General features: G+C 34.0%; 4 protein-coding genes across 4 annotated transcripts; 3 read left to right on the top strand and 1 right to left on the bottom strand.

Annotated features, from left to right (window-relative positions):
• On the bottom strand, positions 1 to 1,551 carry LOC111392090 (zinc finger MYM-type protein 1-like). The gene is made up of 2 exons (XM_023017367.1): positions 235 to 1,551; positions 1 to 141 (listed from the first exon to the last, which is right to left on the bottom strand). Exons 1-2 carry the CDS (start codon positions 1,549 to 1,551, stop codon positions 1 to 3), a joined length of 1,458 nt encoding a protein of 485 aa, XP_022873135.1.
• Positions 1,552 to 5,270: 3,719 nt separating this feature from the next.
• Positions 5,271 to 11,256, top strand: LOC111392077 (protein FAR1-RELATED SEQUENCE 6; the record flags this gene model as incomplete). Its single annotated transcript, XM_023017352.1, has 3 exons — positions 5,271 to 5,840; positions 8,389 to 8,598; positions 10,746 to 11,256. Coding segments are annotated over 2 exons (765 nt in total), but the record flags the coding sequence as incomplete, so codon positions are not given.
• Positions 9,105 to 16,263, top strand: LOC111392091 (probable tRNA N6-adenosine threonylcarbamoyltransferase). The gene is given in 13 exon segments (XM_023017368.1): positions 9,105 to 9,115; positions 9,306 to 9,390; positions 10,280 to 10,360; positions 10,746 to 10,866; positions 11,001 to 11,084; positions 12,259 to 12,385; positions 12,574 to 12,703; positions 13,692 to 13,704; positions 13,707 to 13,975; positions 14,324 to 14,479; positions 14,616 to 14,979; positions 15,115 to 15,196; positions 15,863 to 16,263. Coding segments are annotated over 11 exon segments (1,413 nt in total). The 3' UTR covers positions 14,952 to 14,979; positions 15,115 to 15,196; positions 15,863 to 16,263.
• Positions 16,264 to 17,408: 1,145 nt separating this feature from the next.
• LOC111392092 (protein FAR1-RELATED SEQUENCE 5-like) lies at positions 17,409 to 19,339 on the top strand (the record flags this gene model as incomplete). Its single annotated transcript, XM_023017369.1, has 3 exons — positions 17,409 to 17,522; positions 18,594 to 18,782; positions 19,134 to 19,339. Coding segments are annotated over exons 1-3 (396 nt in total), but the record flags the coding sequence as incomplete, so codon positions are not given.
• Between the last annotated feature and the right edge of the window lie 5 nt (positions 19,340 to 19,344).

Here is a 19,344-nt window from a genome sequence, read left to right on the forward strand (position 1 = left end):
TTATGTAGACATTGCTTCCCTTAAAACTTTCAACTCAAAAAATAATTTCATTCCATCGATATCAGATACTGTGGTATGCTTCAAATAATTTTCAAGATTAATGCAACGGCACTTCAATGTAGCATCATCAATAGATTTAAGCTTTTCCAAATCAAATAAAAATCCAAAAATATCGTCATATTCCTAAAATTGTTCAAATTTATTTTGAAACGATGATAGAGTTTGATCTACTACATATAAGAAATAATTGACTCTGAAAGATTCTTCAGCTCTTTCTGTCATCTCTTCACAAGAAATCTCATCAAACTGCTTCTTTCTACGTATAACTCTTTTTTCACGAAATATCGGTTCAATGTCTAATTCACTTGCAATCTCTTTAGCATTAATCAAGGTCGACTCAAACCCAGTTTCTCTATAGCTTTTGAGAAATGAAATGAGCCCTTTTAAATGGCCTATAGCAACGTCAATACGGATGTCCTCTGTTTGCAAATGTTTGCTTACTCTATTAACATTATTTAATACTTCATACCAAATAACCATCCCAAGTAAGAATTCAAAATTCTCTATTTCATATGTTGCCAAACACTCCACCTCACTTTTTGTCTTAGGATCATCAACTCTTGCCAATTCAAATAGAGCATTTCTTATTTGTGGAGCTTGAAATCTTATTGCTCTAATACTTTCAACATGACTTTTCCAACGTGTTTGAGACAAATGCTTAAGAGTAAGGCTATTTACATTATCTTTAAAAATTTTCCATCTTTTAGTAGATGATGAAAATAGAGTGTAGATATGTTGCAACACTCCAAAGAAAGATTTAGCTTTTATACAACAAGTAGTTATATCACAAAGTGCAAGATTGAAACTATGACACCCACAAAGAGTGTAAAATGCTCTAGGATTTACTTGTAGTAGTCTATTCTGTACCCCTTTATATTTTCCTCTCATGTTAGCACCATTATCATATCCTTGACCCCTCATATTATCGATATCAAGCTCTAAATTATTCAACGCATTCAATAATTCATCAGAAAGTCCCTTTTCAGATATATCATTCACCAATAAAAATCCTAAAAAGAATTCTTCTACCTTCACTGGACTTGCTGAAATGTCAACACACCTCAATACTATAGACATTTGTTCTTTGTGACTCAGATCTGGAGTGCAATCAAGTATCATAGAAAAGTACTTGGATTCTTTCAGTTTCTCGATGATTATTTTCTTGATCTCACTCGCTAGCATAAGTATCAACTTATTGTGAATTTTGTGTCCAAGATAATGATAATGAATTTCTTTATTTTGAATTCGACGAATATGCTCTTGCATTACTGGATCAAACTTAACAATCATTTGACTTAAGCTTAAGAAGATACCATTATTTTTTTGATATATCTTCTCATTATTTCCACGAAACGCCAAATTATTTTCTGCAAGAGTTCTAATCACGTATATTATTTTTAACAATACTTGTTTCCAATGTTCTCTATCTTTATTGATTTGTTCCTGCACACCTTTATCAATTGTTTGTTCATTTTGAAATCTTATTTCCATTTCGATCCATCTACTCAAGTTAGTGATATGGTCATAACTCACTTCACGTGTTCTTAGTTTTTCACCAATATTTTTTCAATCATTTACACCATCACGTGCCAATTGAGTTTGAACCCCATCATTCTTGAATAGCTTACAACAAAAATAAAATATTTTATCCAGACTTTTTGAATAAATCAACCATTTTCTATCATGATTCTCTCCATTGGGTAACCGTCGAGTGTAATGAACAGAGGAGAAGTGTCGATTAGCTAAATCGTTTGGAAGAATTACATCATTATCTCTTACTGAACCTTTCATTACGATTAAATCTCTTAAACGCTTATTCATATTTTCCCAATTCGCTGGATCACTAATATCAAAGGAGAATGGTTCACTAATATTTTCATTGATGTTTCATTCATCCATAACATCATCCTCGATAAGACAATGATGTTTTTCAATTGTATTATCGTTGATATCATTCTTATTAAACTCTTCTTCATGAACTACATCGTCATTTTGTTTTTGTTTACTACCACTAAAAAATTTATCAAGGGCTCGCTCTTAAGATTTAATCAATTGTTCAACCTTCTTATGCTGTTTTCTTTTAGAATATTCAGATTCAAATTTTCTAGTGGACATAATTAAAGCAAATAACGGTAGAACCTAATTCAGAGTTCGAATTAAAAGTATCCCAGATTCTCAAATATTCCAAGTGTAGGAATTCAATAATCAACCTGCAAGAAATAATAAATGAACCAAGTTATATGAGAGTAACAGGTTGAAGTAAGTTAACAGCACAAAAACTGAACTATGCCAGCCTAATTTCTGATTAAATTTTCAATTGATTATATGTATCATTTTTCACCACTCTTTAGGTCTATCCAAGATACACCAAACCATCTAACTTGTCCTCAATCCTTCCCTTGATCCAAAATCAGTGTTGTTTCCACTATTCTTATTACTTATCTTACCATTTTAGTTGAATTGTACATCTATGTTACTATCGTCATTTCAGCTATGTTCAACTTATGGACATTTATCATTTTAAGAGTCCAAACTAGATGCCATAAAAGATAGCTTCTGACTTATGTAGAGTTAAACCATAAAGGGATATTCCTATCTCATGAAAGTCATGTTAGTAGCACTTATTCATTTTTCCAGTTGTATATTCTTAATGTTTCAAAAATGTTGTTCTATACTTACTTAAGTTACTTTTTTAATAACTTTCAGTTTCAGGTTTCAGAGGATTTTCATATTTGGTACATTACATTTACTAGAATAATAATCTCTATAAACTCAAATAATTGATGAGAAAAATAATTAAATTGAAAGGAGGATAATCATACTATTTAAAATCGGAAATGATAGTTGTTGTTGAATGTTGATTCCTAATCGGCTACTAATCCTAATAGGATTATCCTATATAACTAGTACCCAGTAGGCAGTAACCAGTAACTACCAATGGTGCCAACAAAATTTGGGAATCAATTAAAAAGCTGATAGAACTAATTATTAACAATAAAACAAATAAAAAAAAACACTATTAGTCTATTTTTCATCCCTTTTTCACGGTTTCACTTTCACCATTGATACATTGAACAAACTACCACCATAGTCCATAGCCCATAGGATAAACCAATAAAGGATTAATAATTAGACATTCAAATTAAATATAGGAGATGGAAATCCATTTTACTTACCAAAACAAAGGACCTAATAAGATATAAAAAGGGAATCTGTCGTGCGAGTCTGCGGGAAGCGGATAAATTGGGGTTTTTGGAGTTCGATTGCGAGTTTTTGTTTGTTGGCGCTGTCTAGTCCCTGGAAGCTCGATTGTTTGGACTCTGGAACCTGGAAGTCTGGAGACTGGAGTGGAGGCCCTGGATTCTGGATTCACTGAACAATGAAGGCCGAAGCAGAGGATTAGAGGAAGTCGAATTGAAAAGATAAAGGGTTGGGGCGGTTCGTGTTGTATGTATGTATTGTATACGGACTCCAAGTGGACCAAGTCTCCAAAATAATTTAATTCATGTAGTCTAAGACTCCTCCAAGCCCAAAGGCCCCAAACCATTTTTCTTATTTTGGGAATTTGAACTAATATAGATTTTGAGGCCCTGGGCCCAAGTCAAAATTTGGAGGCCCTAGTTAGTGCCCTAGGTGGCTTGGCCCAAGGGTCGGCCCTGGGTGTCTGGGAGTGATGTGTGTTGATTTTGTTTGGGACAGTGGTGTTGCTATAGGGTGATGTGGTGGTGGTTTTGGTCGTAACGGAGTCGTTTGTGACGGAGGCAGTGGTTGTTTGGTGGTGGTCACGGATTCATTGGTTGATTGTAATCATTAAATTGGTTAATCTGTGACCAATAAAAAAGATAAATTTTGACAAAAAAATAATGTGTGACCTAAAAAATTAGTAATTTGTAACTGTTTAATAAGTTGTGACCTATAATATTTGTGATTCATGACCAATAAATAAATTGTGATGTATAAATCTTTTATCTGTGACCGACGCACAAAATTGTGACCTTAAAATTTTTGATTTGTGATCAAAAAATAAGTTGTGACTAAAAATTAAACCGTAACTAATTATTTTTTTGATTTGTAATCGATGAACAAACTGTGACTTACAAAATTTTGAATTGTGATCGGAAAAAAATTTGTGACATAAAATTTTTAATTTGTGATAAAAAATTAATAAGTAACTAATTAAATTGTTAATTTGTGATCAAATTGTGTAGATTTGTGACCTAAATATATTTAATTAATTAACTAATTAAATCATAAATAAATTTTAATAAAAATCTGATTTTTGAAATTTTAAACTTATTTTCTTAATTTTAAAATGTGTGATACTTAAATTCTTAATTATGAAATTTTCCCTTTTTTAAAAGTTAAGGAGATGAACAAATTTCAAATGGGTCGAAATTAACCCGATCCACGTTCCTAACCGTTTACCCGCATTGTGGTATTAATGAAACACGAACGATTTCATCACCATATCATTACGTGTCGTAATATAATTGGTTCCAGAAAAATTTGACTTTTTTTTTATATTCTAACCAGTGATATCGCTCCGTCTCATTTTGATTTGAGCCCACAATATAACCTCAAGCTGAGCCCTCACAGACCTCGGTGTGCGTCTCAGGGAGGTCTGAAAAGCTAGATTATACGAGGTTGCTCAATTTTGGAGTAAGTTTCCCCCTTTTGCTCGTATGGGTTTTCGATATTTTCCTCCATAATCGTATAAAAGTTTTGATTTTTATAGTTGTATTTCTTCGTTTATTTTGTTTTATTTTCTTGAATATATACGATATATTCACTTGAATAAATTTTTTTTAATCATTGAGAATGAGGGAACTTTAATGAAAAACCCATATATATATTTATTTTTTTAATTTATGATTATTTGGAAGATCGTGTATAATTGGGTGATTACTGTGAAAATTAGGCTGTTTTTTTAGTTACTTTTAGCCCAGAAAGTATATTTTATGAATTTGATTATGCTTTAGTTTTAGAGGAAATATTGCAACTATTTTTTAGTTACGCTTGACATCTCTTCCGCTTTTTAATAAATCTTTAAAATGAATCATGTTTTTGATGATTTCAAATGTAAGTGACAGTTGAAATTCTTAAGCCACTCACTATTCTACTTGTACTGAATTAAACTACTTGATGTTTATGTACGATTATGGTTTCCCCTGTTCAGTGTTTGTTGTGCTTAAGCGAATGTCTAACATGTTTTTACAGTGGATTTTGAGATTGATGGTGACATCAACGGCATAGTAGAAAGTTCTATTGATATTGTAGGAAGATCAGATGATGGAGATGCAATTTTAGGTACTTCTGCTGATGGGACACTCCAGCATGGTCTTGATATTAAAGTGGATGAAGATTCTTCTGTCAGGGACTTATTCCCACTGGATGAGTCCCAAACTATAAATAGCTTGGGTCCTGCAGATGAACCGTATGTGGGCCAGGAGTTCGAATCCGAACCAGAAGCACATGCATTTTATAATGCATATGCAACGCGATTGGGGTTCATCATCCGTGTGAGCAAGCTTTCTCGATCACGGCGTGATGGATCTGCCATTGGTCGTGCGCTTGTTTGCAATAAAGAGGGCTTCAGAATGCCTGACAAGCGTGAGAAGATTGTACGGCAACGAGCCGAAACAAGAGTTGGTTGCAGGGCCATGATTTTAGTTAGAAAAGTAAGCTCTGGGAAATGGGTTATCACAAAATTTGTCAAGGAGCATACTCATCCTTTATATCCTGGCAAAGGTCGTAAAGATCTAATCTATGATCAATATCCCGTAAGTACCTGCTTGCTTAATTGTGAAGCCAGCCCATGTACATTAATCGTTTTTGCCTTTTACTTTTGTGGGCACTCAATGGTTCATTAGCAAACTTAGCTACATGTTTGTATTACTGATAAAAAATCATTGCCGCGTAATTTTATGCAATTTTGCAATAATCTTGATAAAAATTATATCAGTAATTGCATTATGTGGTGATAATTATATTAATATTTTAGTTCTTGAGAGTCATGCAAGTGTTATTGATTTGTTGGCTGACAAACTACATTGATCTGCTCCTCATGGTAGTGGATTAGTGTCTAAACCTTGAGAACAATTCAATATTATATTAATATTTTAGTTCTTGAGAGTCATGCAAGTGTTATTGATTTGTTGGCTGACAAACTACATTGATCTGCTCCTCATGGCAGTGGATTAGTGTCTAAACCTTGAGAACAATTCAATATTATATTAATATTTTAGTTCTTGAGAGTCATGCAAGTGTTATTGATTTGTTGGCTGACAAACTACATTGATCTGCTCCTCATGGCAGTGGATTAGTGTCTAAACCTTGAGAACAATTCAATATTATATTAATATTTTAGTTCTTGAGAGTCATGCAAGTGTTATTGATTTGTTGGCTGACAAACTACATTGATCTGCTCCTCATGGCAGTGGATTAGTGTCTAAACCTTGAGAACAATTCAATTAAGGGAGGTGGAATCAAGCAACACCTCTGAATAGGGAGAATATACATAGACCACTCGAAGAAAATGCTTGATTTGCTGGGAAATTAGGTCACTGTGTGAATGTAAATTGTATTGAAGAAATCAAAATCCATGACCCTCGTAACGTTTATGGTATACCTTAACGGTAGTTGTGTACACCTTAGACAAAATTTATCTTCAAGTAAATATATTGCTTGGTAACAGGAAATTTTGAAGGGAATGCCAAATATTTACCTATCTAAACAGACATAATTTAAAACAGCTATTGACTTTTAATTAATTATTGTGCAGTAAATTATATAGAAAATGATATTCTCCTTTTTGAGCTTTTGCAAGATTGAGGCTTGTTGTAATCTTTACTTTCTAATATTGATATTACGTAGTCTTCCCCCTGCGTGGTCGTAGGCAAAACTGTCAAGTTTCAAATAGCATAAATTTGTGTATTCCAATTTTTACTATTACTTTTGGCTATTATTATTTTACCATCCGTGTCATTACATTTGGTGCTGTTGTAGTTGGCAGACGTTTAGTGCTGGCCTCGAATTTGATTAAAAATGTATTCTTTTTTCATCAGTTTTGTCCTTTCCTTGAAAGTTATTAGAAGGCATATTCTGTTTTCACCTTAAGAACTTCACTTGATTCAACTTTGATTTTATGGCTCAGGCACTTGAGATCGTACTATCATATAGGTCTATTGCATGCTGATTATCAGAAATTGGTAAAATTAAAACCTTACTAACTTGGGGTGTGAAAATTTGAACTCTGAATGAGTTGCATTTCGGCCTTTCAGATTCAGGATCCTCGAAAATTTTTCATAATATGCCAGTTGTCTATGCAGCCAGATCTTTCTTTTCAGCCTTTTCTTATCGATAATTCATGATTTGATTTGTAATGTAGTAGAGTCATCAGTTTGGATGAGCTAGAGGCAAATAATCAAAGATTGTGAGACTATTCTTGAATGCTATGATATGTTTCTGTGGGTTGAAGGAAACTTTGGTTGGCAAGAATGCCAAGAAATAAAGAAGCTATTATGAAAAATCAGGTAAAAGTTTTAGATGAAATTATGAAGAAGAGAAAGAGTGAAAGCACTAGGCATCACTTGGTAGATTTCTATAGGCATTTGTTCATAGGTCCCTTCAAAAAAATAATAATAATAATAAAAAAGGGTTAACTTGGAAGAATTGAAGAGCTTTTGAATTTTCATTTGGTGTTGTGTGATGCAGTCCAAACCTTTGATGTGATGCATACAACTTTTTGGTTATTATTATGTTCTTGCTTGGTAGTGCTTTTTTATTATAAGATGTGGGTTCTACGGAATGTCTATATAATAAGTGGGTAGTAAGTTATGACTTACGAGTCATACAAAATGAGTGGAAAAAATATTTAATCCACTTAAATTAAAATTTAAGCTTTTGCTGGTTATGGTAGTGACTGTCTACTTTGCTCTAAATTGTTTGAATATCATGTTGATGCGTACTTTTTTCCCTATAATATGTGACTTATGCCTGAGCATAAATCTGACGTGTTTCATTTGGAATACCAAGTCTTTTTGCTTCCAAGGTGTTGTTCTTACTAATTGGCCAGTTGTTCTTGTGTTTCCTTTTTTCCTTTCTGGTCAGGCTCATCCACCTTCTCATTGATGATATTTTCTTATCAAACACTAGTTACATGGGTTGGCATGCATGATTTAGTATAAAGAAATGTTCGGTCTATCTAATGAATACATCTTACCTCATTTTTATTGAGTCTAGTTGAGCAATTATTTTCTCTGTTGTCTCGAATCACAGTGTGTGCTTGACATAATTTTGTCAATATTCATTGGTTTTCTTCTTGTGCAGAATGAGCATGATAAAATCCGGGAGCTAACACAGCAGCTGTCTATTGAGAAAAAGAAATCTGCAACTTATAAAAGGCAGTTGGAAATGGTATTTGAGCATATCGAAGAACACAATCAATCTCTTTCAAAGAAGATTCAGGCCATCGTGGACAATGTGAGGGAGATGGAGTCTAAAGAGCAACAAAGTGATAGATAATGACTACATATTAAGGTTCTCATGTCTTTAATGAAATGTAGACAAGATAAAAGTATGCACAATGCTGAGTGTTAATTGTTTGAAAATTTCACCCAATTTCAGATATGGATTGGAATGTTTGATTCATTACACATGCCTTGATAGATCTTTGTACAATTTGTTGTAGGACTAGTGGGCGCAGAAATAGAATTTGCTTCCTTTCTCATTCAAATTTTCAATTGAGGGGGAATTTGATATTTCCATCAGTTTTGTGTAAAATCAGTTATTTTCTAGACTGTGCTTGAAACACTTCACTTGTGTTTGGTTTTGAGTACGAATATTGAATTCTGAACTAAGGATTACTAGGATAATTTTGGGGTCATATAATGTACCTGTATCTTGGATGTCATCATTTCGTATTGTATTTAAGTAACTCCAAAAAGTTTTGTTCTATACACTTCTTGGTGGTGCACGTAGTATTTGAACTAGCTGATAGCTGAAGGGATTTAATTTTGTAACCACATAACAAAAAAGTTAGAAACATGAGTGAAACGTGAACAAAGATTGCCTCTCCTCTAGCAAACAAACAAAACAGAATGATTGAGACCTCAACTGCTTAGGGCTGACAGGGTTTTTGAAAAATCGAAAGCTGTTTTTCAGATTAAGAAATTGCTTTTATGTTTATGTGAATTATGTATTGATTTGATATATATATCTTTTTAACACTAAAAGAGCTTTTGCAGGAAGTTGGTCTACAATAGTTTTGTTAGGAAACTTTTCTATGAGAAACATAAACTTGAGCAAATTATCCCATTTCCTATCTTTCAAGTTTCTGGTGTTTATTATTTCTTTTCAAAAGTTAAGTATATGCACTACACTCAACATCTCTCCACCTCACCCCCCACTGATCCAAAATCGAAGCAGCAATATGAATAACTAGAGACGTGTGATGGTGGTGGTGGTAGTAGCGTGTAATTGAAGTGGCAGTGGAGAAGAATGGTGAATGCTGTGCTTGAAGTATATAGTTTTCTCCTAGCAAAGATATGTTGTGATATCTTACATAATTATGGGAAGGGTTCATGTTTCTGTTTCAGTAAATATGGGAAGTACCAGCAAAATTATATGAAATATAAATGAGGATTTTCCTCTCTGTATCATATATTTTAAGATATGCCAGAAGTACGTAAAGTGCCTCATAGAATATAATGCATTTCAATTTATGTGCTTTGACTAGGTAAGAAGCAGCTAGAAAATTGGAAAACCATGTATGTGTTTTGCTTTTTATTGATATTTAATTACCTTTTCTGTTTACTATATCCTTAAGTTAATTTGGAATATCTCTTCTTCTTTGGACATCACAAATACATTCAAATTGGTGAGATCGTGTCTGCAACTCTTGATCACTTTAGGTTATTTGAAGTTTCACTTGCAACATTTATGTGATAATTTGCCAATTTGTAGTATAGTTTTTCCCATTAACATTAAAAAGTTGCCAGTATACTTCCTCGAATTAGAATATTTTAGTCATCTCTGCCCATCTCTTCGACTACTACTAGATGGGTACCATAAATATATTGCTTTTATTTCAAAGTGAATATTGCTTATATTTCTAAATGAATTGATTCTACGAATCCCACTAGCTTTAGTTTGAACCATTAGTTTTCCCAAAGATGTTGGTATCTCTAAGTCTGTTCAAGGGCATCTTTTGTGCTTCCAGCTAATAGAAGCATTGCTTTTTAAACGTTTTCCTAAGACATTAGGAAAATCATTTCTATCACTGCATCTCATGAAAGAATATGTTATTTTATGGCTTGGAAACTGACCCCATTTTCCCTTCAGATCATTATTATTCTTGAGAAAGGGTTTCGTTCAAGATGACGCTCTTGTTCAATGATACTTTTCCTGAATATGTTTTTTGTTTGTTGAGCGTGCGATCTCATTTTGCATGTTCGCTAATTTGCATTCTGTAATCATTTTTAGCTTAAATAGTATTGCTCGCATGATAGGCCTAGAAATGAACGTTCTAGTTTCAATGTACAAATTGTTAATTTCATTCAGCTCCAGTATTTCAGTATGCATGACTTGTGCCAGATGCTATACAGAAATATTTTGATATTATTTCTTCTCTCCATCTTTTTTTCCCCCCGGATGATGCTCATATTTCTTCACCTTTTATTGTATAGAATGAACATGAAAGAATCCGGGAACTATCCTTACTGCTTTTAATGGCTAAAAATCGAGCTGCAACCTTTGAAAAGCAAGCTGCAACCTATAAAAGGCAACTGGATATGATTTGTCAGCACAGTGAGGAGCACAATCAATCGCTGTGAAAGAGAATCCAATAGCGAGTTGGAATCTTAAGAGCAATGAAAGTCAATAGATAATTTTAGCATATGTTCAGGATCTTCTACTATTATCAAAACATTGTCTGTAGATAGCTTCTCGAAAGCTGTTTGATGAAGTTAACATTGCTTCAGCTGCACATTTTGATGGAAGTGGATTTAGCACAAATGTCCACTGTGGTTTTTGAATTTGTTTTAGTTCTTTGTATTGATATGCTCATTGTAGAAATAGCAGGTGCACAATAATTTTCTCATATGCTGTTGAGACAAGCATTTTCTGGTGTTTTTTAGAGATCTCAAGAAATTTGGAACTGTAAAATTTGTAATGAGCTCTGTTGCCTCGAAGCATTTATACTTGTTCTTCAATTTCTCTCTTCCTGGTTGGCATTGTGTTTGTATGATGGAATCCTTACAAACAGAAAACTAGGATAACGGTTGGGCCTTCATAGGGCCGGGATCTTTAATATTTTGTTTTTTTTTTCTGAAAAATAAAAAAAAAAGCAGCCCTACCCTCAAAATTCATAAATATTTCGTATGTGAAAAGGTGGTGAATGATTATCTTATCATCTCGCACATCTCTACCCTCAATCAAGCTGAATATCTTCTAACCAGATTCACAACTCTATGGTCTAATACTGGCGTCGTCGATGGAAGCATCATCTTACGGGGCATAATAAAGAATCATATGCTCGTATCAAACTATTGGACTAATTACATAATTTGTTCTTAGTTCCATCCGTTTATCAATTGAATAACAAACACTTGTCGTATTTATATATATATCAATCCATTGAAAATAACGAGTACCTTAGGGGCCGTCTGAGCCCCATTATTTATAAATTATAATGAGATAAATGGAATTTTTTTGAAAAATGAGTAGTTAAAAAGTTTTTGATTTACGTGTAATATTATTTTATTGAATATTATGTGGTTAAAAGTAAGAAAGAAAAAAATTTAATTTAATATAATGAGAAATAATAGGGCTCAAACGGGGGCTTAATGAGATAATGAACATCCCAAAATAAAAATGTAGATATCATACATTGAACTAAAAGACTTTTGGATGTTATCGTTCAAAAGTCTTTACACGGTATATTTTTAATTAGTAATTAGGATAATGGTGCAAAAAATACAAGGTTTGGGACCTTTATGCACTTCATTTGAAATATTTGGAACTCCAGCTGCAATTTTCTCGAAAACGACCGTTTCATTTCTACTTTCCTCTCAACACGACCCTCCCTCCAAAACCCTAATTCAACTCGCCCCCCTTTTCCCATTCCCACGTCACACTTATATAACCCCACCCGGCCAAGGCTTTCTACCCAGAGGGCTTGGAATCACTCCAAGGAATGAGTGTTGGAATCACTCCAAGGAGTTAATGTGGAACCTGGAATCTCTCCAAAGAACCAATTAACCACGGGAAAGGGGCTTGGAATCTCTCCAAGGCACCCTTTCTTGGAATCTCTCCAAGGAATTACAAGGTTCTTCCAACCAAACAACTTTTTTCTTTTTTTCTTCTCCAAAATAAAGACTCCTCTACCCGGCTATTTATTCACTAGGGAAGTAATAAACTCAAAAGGAATAAACAGAATAACAAAAAGAATTGCAACAATTACGTAAGCTTCCTAAAGTTCTCTCCATTTGCTTGCTGAATTATGGGTGATTGCAGAATTCTGGGGAGTCTCCTTTTCTTCAGCAATTATACCAGGAATATTTGCATCAAGGAGGCTCAAATTACAACTGATGAGATTGACTGCCTATGCTACACCAAAGGCCCTGGCATGGGTGCACCACTTCAGGTGTTATTATTATTGTTAACAAAACTGCTGAGATTTAACTGTTTCTTTTTTAAATGGTATTTTGTGTTCGGGAATTTTTGTTTTGTTTGAGTAAAGGTGCTGCAATGTCATTAATGGTCAATTTGGGACAGTTAAGTTGTACTTCGTGCTGGAAATTTGTGCACTATTGCTATAGTTAGGCAAATAAAAAAATCTGCATCAGCTAGTGTTAGAAGCCTTCTATGTCTTCGCTTTTGTATGTTTTCTACTTTGTTTTGCTTAATTTTTGTTCTCGCGATTGAGAGCAGGACTTAATTCCAACAATGTACGAGTACAAAAACATGGGCGTAATATGAATTAAGTGTTCTAAGGATGACAAATTATTAACTTGGGGATTCAAGGTACAACTGACCAACAATAATGTCCTGCTTGGTTTTCTCTTAAACTAGGGGCAAGTATTGAGCAGAAATGGAAGAAAGAAAACTACAATAGATAATAGTGGTTGGAAATTTTTTTCAATATTGATGTATAATCACTTTTATCAAATAATGGTGGCTTTTGAGAGAAATTCTGGAATAATGGGAATATTCCTGGTTCTTATCTGAGTGTGCATTTAATCTGTTAGAAAACGTTCTTTTTCATAGGTACTCAGAGTATTAAAATCTGATACCACTTGTTAATTCCAAAATGGAAAGATTTAGTCTTGATGGTGTGAATACATTAAATCACTTATCTTAGTAATCTTAAAATTTTATTGTCTACAAATATAGAATTTACATTTAATTTTTTTTTTCAAAATTTTTTTGATTCGACAGTGATAAACAAACTAAAAGTAATTAAATTAACAAGTATTTGGTATTTGGTCTTCTAGATTTTAGAATCTAACTGATGTATTGTGAATTGTTCTTAGAAATGGTATCTGCGATGCTCTAGAGTGATTTGAACTGTTTTTCTACTTTGTAGCGGCTGATACATTAATTATAAAACTGACTCTGGCTCCTCCTTGCAGGTCTCAGCTGTGGTGAGCGCATGCTATCGCAGCTTTGGAGGAAACCGATTGTTGCTGTTAATCGCTGTGTAGCACATATTGAAATGGGTAGGATAGTGACTGGGGCTGAAGACCCAGTTGTCTTGTATGTGAGTGGGGGGAACACTCAGGTTATTGCATACAGTGAGGGCCGCTATCGAATATTTGGGGATACAATTGATACTGCTGTTGGGAATTGCTTGGACAGGTTTGCTAGGGTTCTGACTTTGTCTAATGATCCCAGCCCAGGCTACAACATTGAGCAGGTATGCTTGTCAGTAACTGGTAAAAGTTGGTCTCCGGAGTGGTTGTTTCATGATTCATAACTTTTGAAGTGCAGGATGCAAAATTAAATTAGCATCTCCACTTCAACTTGTTGATACTTATTACTGTATTGTAAGTGATACTTTGAAATCTGTAAACCTTTGAATGGATTAACTTATCAGGGAAAAAAGTCATTAAAAAAGGATCAGGGAAACATTGATGATTTAAACAAGGGGGAACATGAAAAGGAAACATGTCCCTTTCAATCTGTTGGGATGCCATACAGTTGTGGTTTGAGGTATTTCTGATGATGCTAACCTGTTCAGACTATCTGCCATCTCTTCTTGCAGCTTGCAAAAAAGGGCTCACAATTTATAGACCTTCCGTATGTTGTAAAACGAATGGATGTTTCTTTCAGTGGAATATTAAGTTATATTGAAGCCACTGCTGAAGAGAAGCTTAAAGCTAATGAATGCACACCTGCAGATTTGTGCTACTCCCTACAGGTAATATTTATGATTAAATTGATTTACACATTAATCAATATTTTCGTGTGTAGAGAATATGCATCTGGTGTTACAGTTTTCCTATGTCAAACATCAAAAGGCTTATAGAGTTTCTGCATATATCCGTTTCTTGTAGGAAACATTGTTTGCAATGCTTGTGGAGATCACGGAGCGGGCCATGGCACATTGTGACAAGAAGGATGTGTTAATTGTTGGTGGAGTGGGATGCAATGAGCGGTTGCAAGAGATGATGCGAATTATGTGCTCTGAAAGGGGTGGGGCATTATATGCAACTGATGACCGTTACTGTATTGACAATGGGGCAATGATTGCTTATACAGGGCTACTTGCTCATGCTTATGGCATGTCAATTCTGCTTGAGGAATCGACATTCACCCAGCGGTTCAGAACGGATGAAGTGTTAGCAGTTTGGAGAGGGGGGAATCATCTGAGGCAAATGGTCTCACAATAGAAAGTAACTAATATGTAACTTATAGTAGGTAAATCTCTTGTTCTTGTTTATTATAAGTTTGTTTATTTGCTTATTTGAATTCCAATTTACTTATATCCCTGTCCTGGGATTGGTATTCTCTTCTAGTAACAAGGTTTTTGCCTTTTTTTCTTTTTGGTGATAGCTTACAAGATTGTCTTCTAGAAAATCAAAGCTTGGAAGCATGTAGCTATGATCTTGTAGATCTAATGTCCATCTTAAGCGAAGTAAGCCTTGATAACAATTTTAATTATGATGAATTCAGCTTCCGTACATTTGAATTTATTTTCTATCATTTTGTTACTGGTTGATTTTGTATGACCATCTTATTTGCGAGTACAGCATTTGTTTGATTGTTAATAGTGTCTTTAACTGAGTGTTTAGCTATTCCTCTGTAGAAAGTATCAGGTTTGATGGTGAAATGCAAATTGCACTCATTAGAAATTCTCTCTTCTGATAATAGTCACATATAGATAAGGTTTCATCGGGTGATTTTTGCTTATAAATTATGAGTATCTTTTTGTTGCACAGTTCGATTTGGAGTAGCTGTATTCTACACAGTTATGTCTTCTATAATAGAGCTATCCTCCAAATCCAACAGTTTCGATTATGTATTGCTGCTTATACACACTGCTTCGTTTTGTCATATTCCCATTTTAACATTTCAATTTGAGGTAACAATGCATAATTTGTTGGATCTTGTAATGAAAATTTTAGCATCTCATACCACTTCTTCCTTGATACTCTTCAGTCGTTTATAAGTAGTATATTTTCGTGTTACCGTGTACTCGTTGATCAACCCCCCAAATGGCATTCTTTCTTATTAGAAAGCTGATATATTATATTTTTTAACTTTATTTTCATTTAATATTTCCGTTTTTCTTCTTTGCCAGGTCAAGCAGTCTGTATATTTGGAGATCCAAAATAGTTTTTCCAGTACGTCTCAATGAAGGTGCTGTATGTTAAAATTCATCATGGATTTAAGTGAATGTTAACTGTTATTGAAACATACTTGTCATGTCGACGAGATCTGGAGATTGTTCGGCAACTGACATTTATGAACTTGCCACGGTGATGATTCGAAAAGTTGAAGCAACTAGTTTTGAAGTATTGTGGATTCTTTCATGGTTGATATTAGCATTCTTTAGAAATGCAAGTCCAATGGCTCCAACTTTATATTATGTACCAAGACGGTTAACGCATGATAATCAAAATATCATTTTGTGCAATGCCCTTGTTGAAAGTTGAATTTGGGCAACTGAAATTTCCAATAAAGACGTAGTATTTTGCTTCAGTGGCATCTTAGGATACACTGTCCTAAACAAAATTTGAAAAACTACTCTCTAGGTACCTGTAACAATCTTATTTTTATTATTATTATTATTTTTTTTTCTCACATTGCTTGTGAAAAGCTTGCATTGTGAGTTTATAAGCACATTGGGTACTATTGACTTATAAGTCGTTTTAGAAATGAGTTCTTCTCAAAGTGAGTTACAATAGGTACCAGGGTTGGCACCCTGTTTGCTCAAGTAGTATGCAACACATCATTGATTCTGTAGGGTTTAAATGTGTAGAGTCCTGATGGCCGATTGACTAGATTGAGTTCTCGAGAAGTTTGCTAGTGTTTTTTCGTCAATAAAATCTTGTGCAGGAAATTTCTTATGCACTCTGTTGACTAAGGTTAATGCATGTGTTGCTCATTTTATAAAGGTCGTACTAAATGCATTTAAGAAGCTTTTAAGCCTTGTGAGAAATTTCGAAGACTGCGTGCGTAAAATCCTAGTTGAAAGTGTTTTGATGCTCAAAAGGTTGAAGACAGACTATAGTAGCATCTTGCTTCCATTTCTAAAAGCCCGAATCATAACATATTTACAAGTACTACTGCAGTGCTAACATCAATTGGAACAAAGCATCGTCCATTTGTTCTATTTCCCCAGATCGGGATTAGAAAGTTTCTCTAAAATATCTATTGTTGAAAGATGAATTTTGGTCGAGTCGAGCCTAAATTATTTAACATGATACTCTATTTGTCTACTCAGGTCTGTTGATTGAACTTTCTTGTTGCAATACGCCCTTTATTGGGAGAACCAAAAGGATGTCCAACATCCAATCTTGAAATTGTTGTAAAAATGTTAACTTGTGAATAAGATTTGACGTTTCTTCGTTCTCATTGAGATACCTAATTCTGTTCTTAGTATATATTTAGATTTTTTGCGATCAAGCAATCTTCAATGAGTAAAAAACATATAATCTCGACTATTACTTATATCATTAAATCTTTGATCAAAATTACTCGAAAGGTCGACAATGATTCCAATAAAATATATAATAAACATGTTTGGGACCAACATTCTACAACTCAAATAAGTGAGGACCTTACTTGCAATTTTACCAACATTCATGTGTCGGATGCATTTTTAATTTTTTTTCCAACTATAAATTCCACCTTTCAAATCAAATCCCAAAATCTCTCTTCATATCATCATTCAAATGCCTAATTAATTACGCAAAAATTCGCCAAACAGAAGGAATTGTCGAGGTCTCACCTCACCAGTAAGTAATAATAAATAAAAACCCTCACTCTGTGTGTGTGTGTATGTGTATGTGTATGTGTTTTAAGCGTACACAAGTCACAACTAATCAATTGATCAATTTTTTACCGTTTATTTTTCAAAAAAAGATTCAGTCTTGGGGTAATACGTAGCGGTAATACGAGGATTTTTAATTTTTAATTTTTGTGTGATTTCAATTGATTTAGCCATTTAGGTAATAATTGAGAATTTCGAATTTTCCATTAATGAGGTAGATTCATGAATATGTTTTAATGGAACAATGTGAATAATAGTCTATGAACATTATATGTATTTATAAAATAGTAAAGGTTTGGGTTTTTTGAATTTACATTTTTTTTACCTGTTAAAGTTTGACGTAGCAAGGCCTTCTGCAGCGATTTTTGTAGTGCTTAAATCATATATATGAATATTGAGCTCTCTGAATCAGATTATAATTTTCCACTGTGCTGTGCGTCATTGCATTTTGATAATGATTTGAATAATAATTAGCTTTTCCTCTTTTATGAAAAGGGGATAGCTTCTCTTTCTTTCTTCAAAAGTTAATATTTCTGTTCGTGTACTTGTTCTCCTATGTTTTCATATATTTATTTCCTGATTATCTCGATATATAGGATTGTGGCAAATTAATGGCTGACTTGGCAATTACAGATTACATGTAGTTCCTGGTGCTAATGTGAATCTGCATAGTTTCATTTGAAACTGGAATGTCCCTGATTTTGTTATTTTGCACTTTATTTTAATGATGCTTTTCATGATTAGTCTTCAGTAAGTTTTTTCCCTCACACTTCCATATTTCTGGTGCTTTCAGAAAGTTTTGAATTGGGTGCTATAAACCATGTTTTCTTCAGCAAAAGCTCTCAAGTTTCTTATTATTATTAATTTTTTCTGTGGTATCTACTTGAGGGTAGGTGACATTCTTGTGATATAGACATTCTATTTGTAAAGTGATGCTTAATTGGTGCAATGTACGGAATGGGCAGTTGTTTTAACTTTTCTTATCTCTTTGGTTGACAGTCTCCTGATTAGTGTCATGTATTCAATGTTTTTTTAGTGGATATGCAAAATACAGTGGATGGCGGCTGTGGAAGTATAGAAACATCAGCAGTAGGTAACTCGACTTTATGCGTAGCTGACAGAAACCATGAACCCTATGAGGGTATGCTATTCGAATCAGAAGATGCTGCAAGAGCGTACTATGATGAATATGCTGAACGGATAGGTTTTGCAACCCGCATTTTATCTGTGGTATCTACTTGAGGGTGGGTGACATTCTTGTGATATAGACATTCTATTTGTAAAGTGATGCTTAATTGGTGCAATGTACGGAATAGGCAGTTGTTTTATTCTTATCTCTTTGGTTGACAGTCTCCTGATTAGTGTCATGTATTCAATGTTTTTTTAGTGGATATGCAAAATACAGTGGATGGCGGCTGTGGAAGTATAGAAACATCAGCAGTAGGTAACTCGACTTTATGCGTAGCTGACAGAAACCATGAACCCTATGAGGGTATGCTATTCGAATCAGAAGATGCTGCAAGAGCGTACTATGATGAATATGCTGAACGGATAGGTTTTGCAACCCGCATTTTATCATCCCGTAAGTCAGAGCGTGATGGGTCAATTATATCCCGTGGGTTAGGATGTAGAGGGATTCCTGATAATCATAGGTCAGATACCATTCTCAATGAAAAGGGAGAGAAAAGACGGGAAATTTGTACGGCGATGATTGTAGTTAAGAGAGACAAGCCAGGGAGATGGATTGTTCGGAAATTTGTGAGGGACCATAATCATCCCTTGGTGAT

This window comes from Olea europaea, unplaced genomic scaffold, assembly GCF_002742605.1.
Source record: "Olea europaea var. sylvestris unplaced genomic scaffold, O_europaea_v1 scaffold878, whole genome shotgun sequence".
NCBI classification, from domain to species: Eukaryota; Viridiplantae; Streptophyta; class Magnoliopsida; order Lamiales; family Oleaceae; genus Olea; species Olea europaea.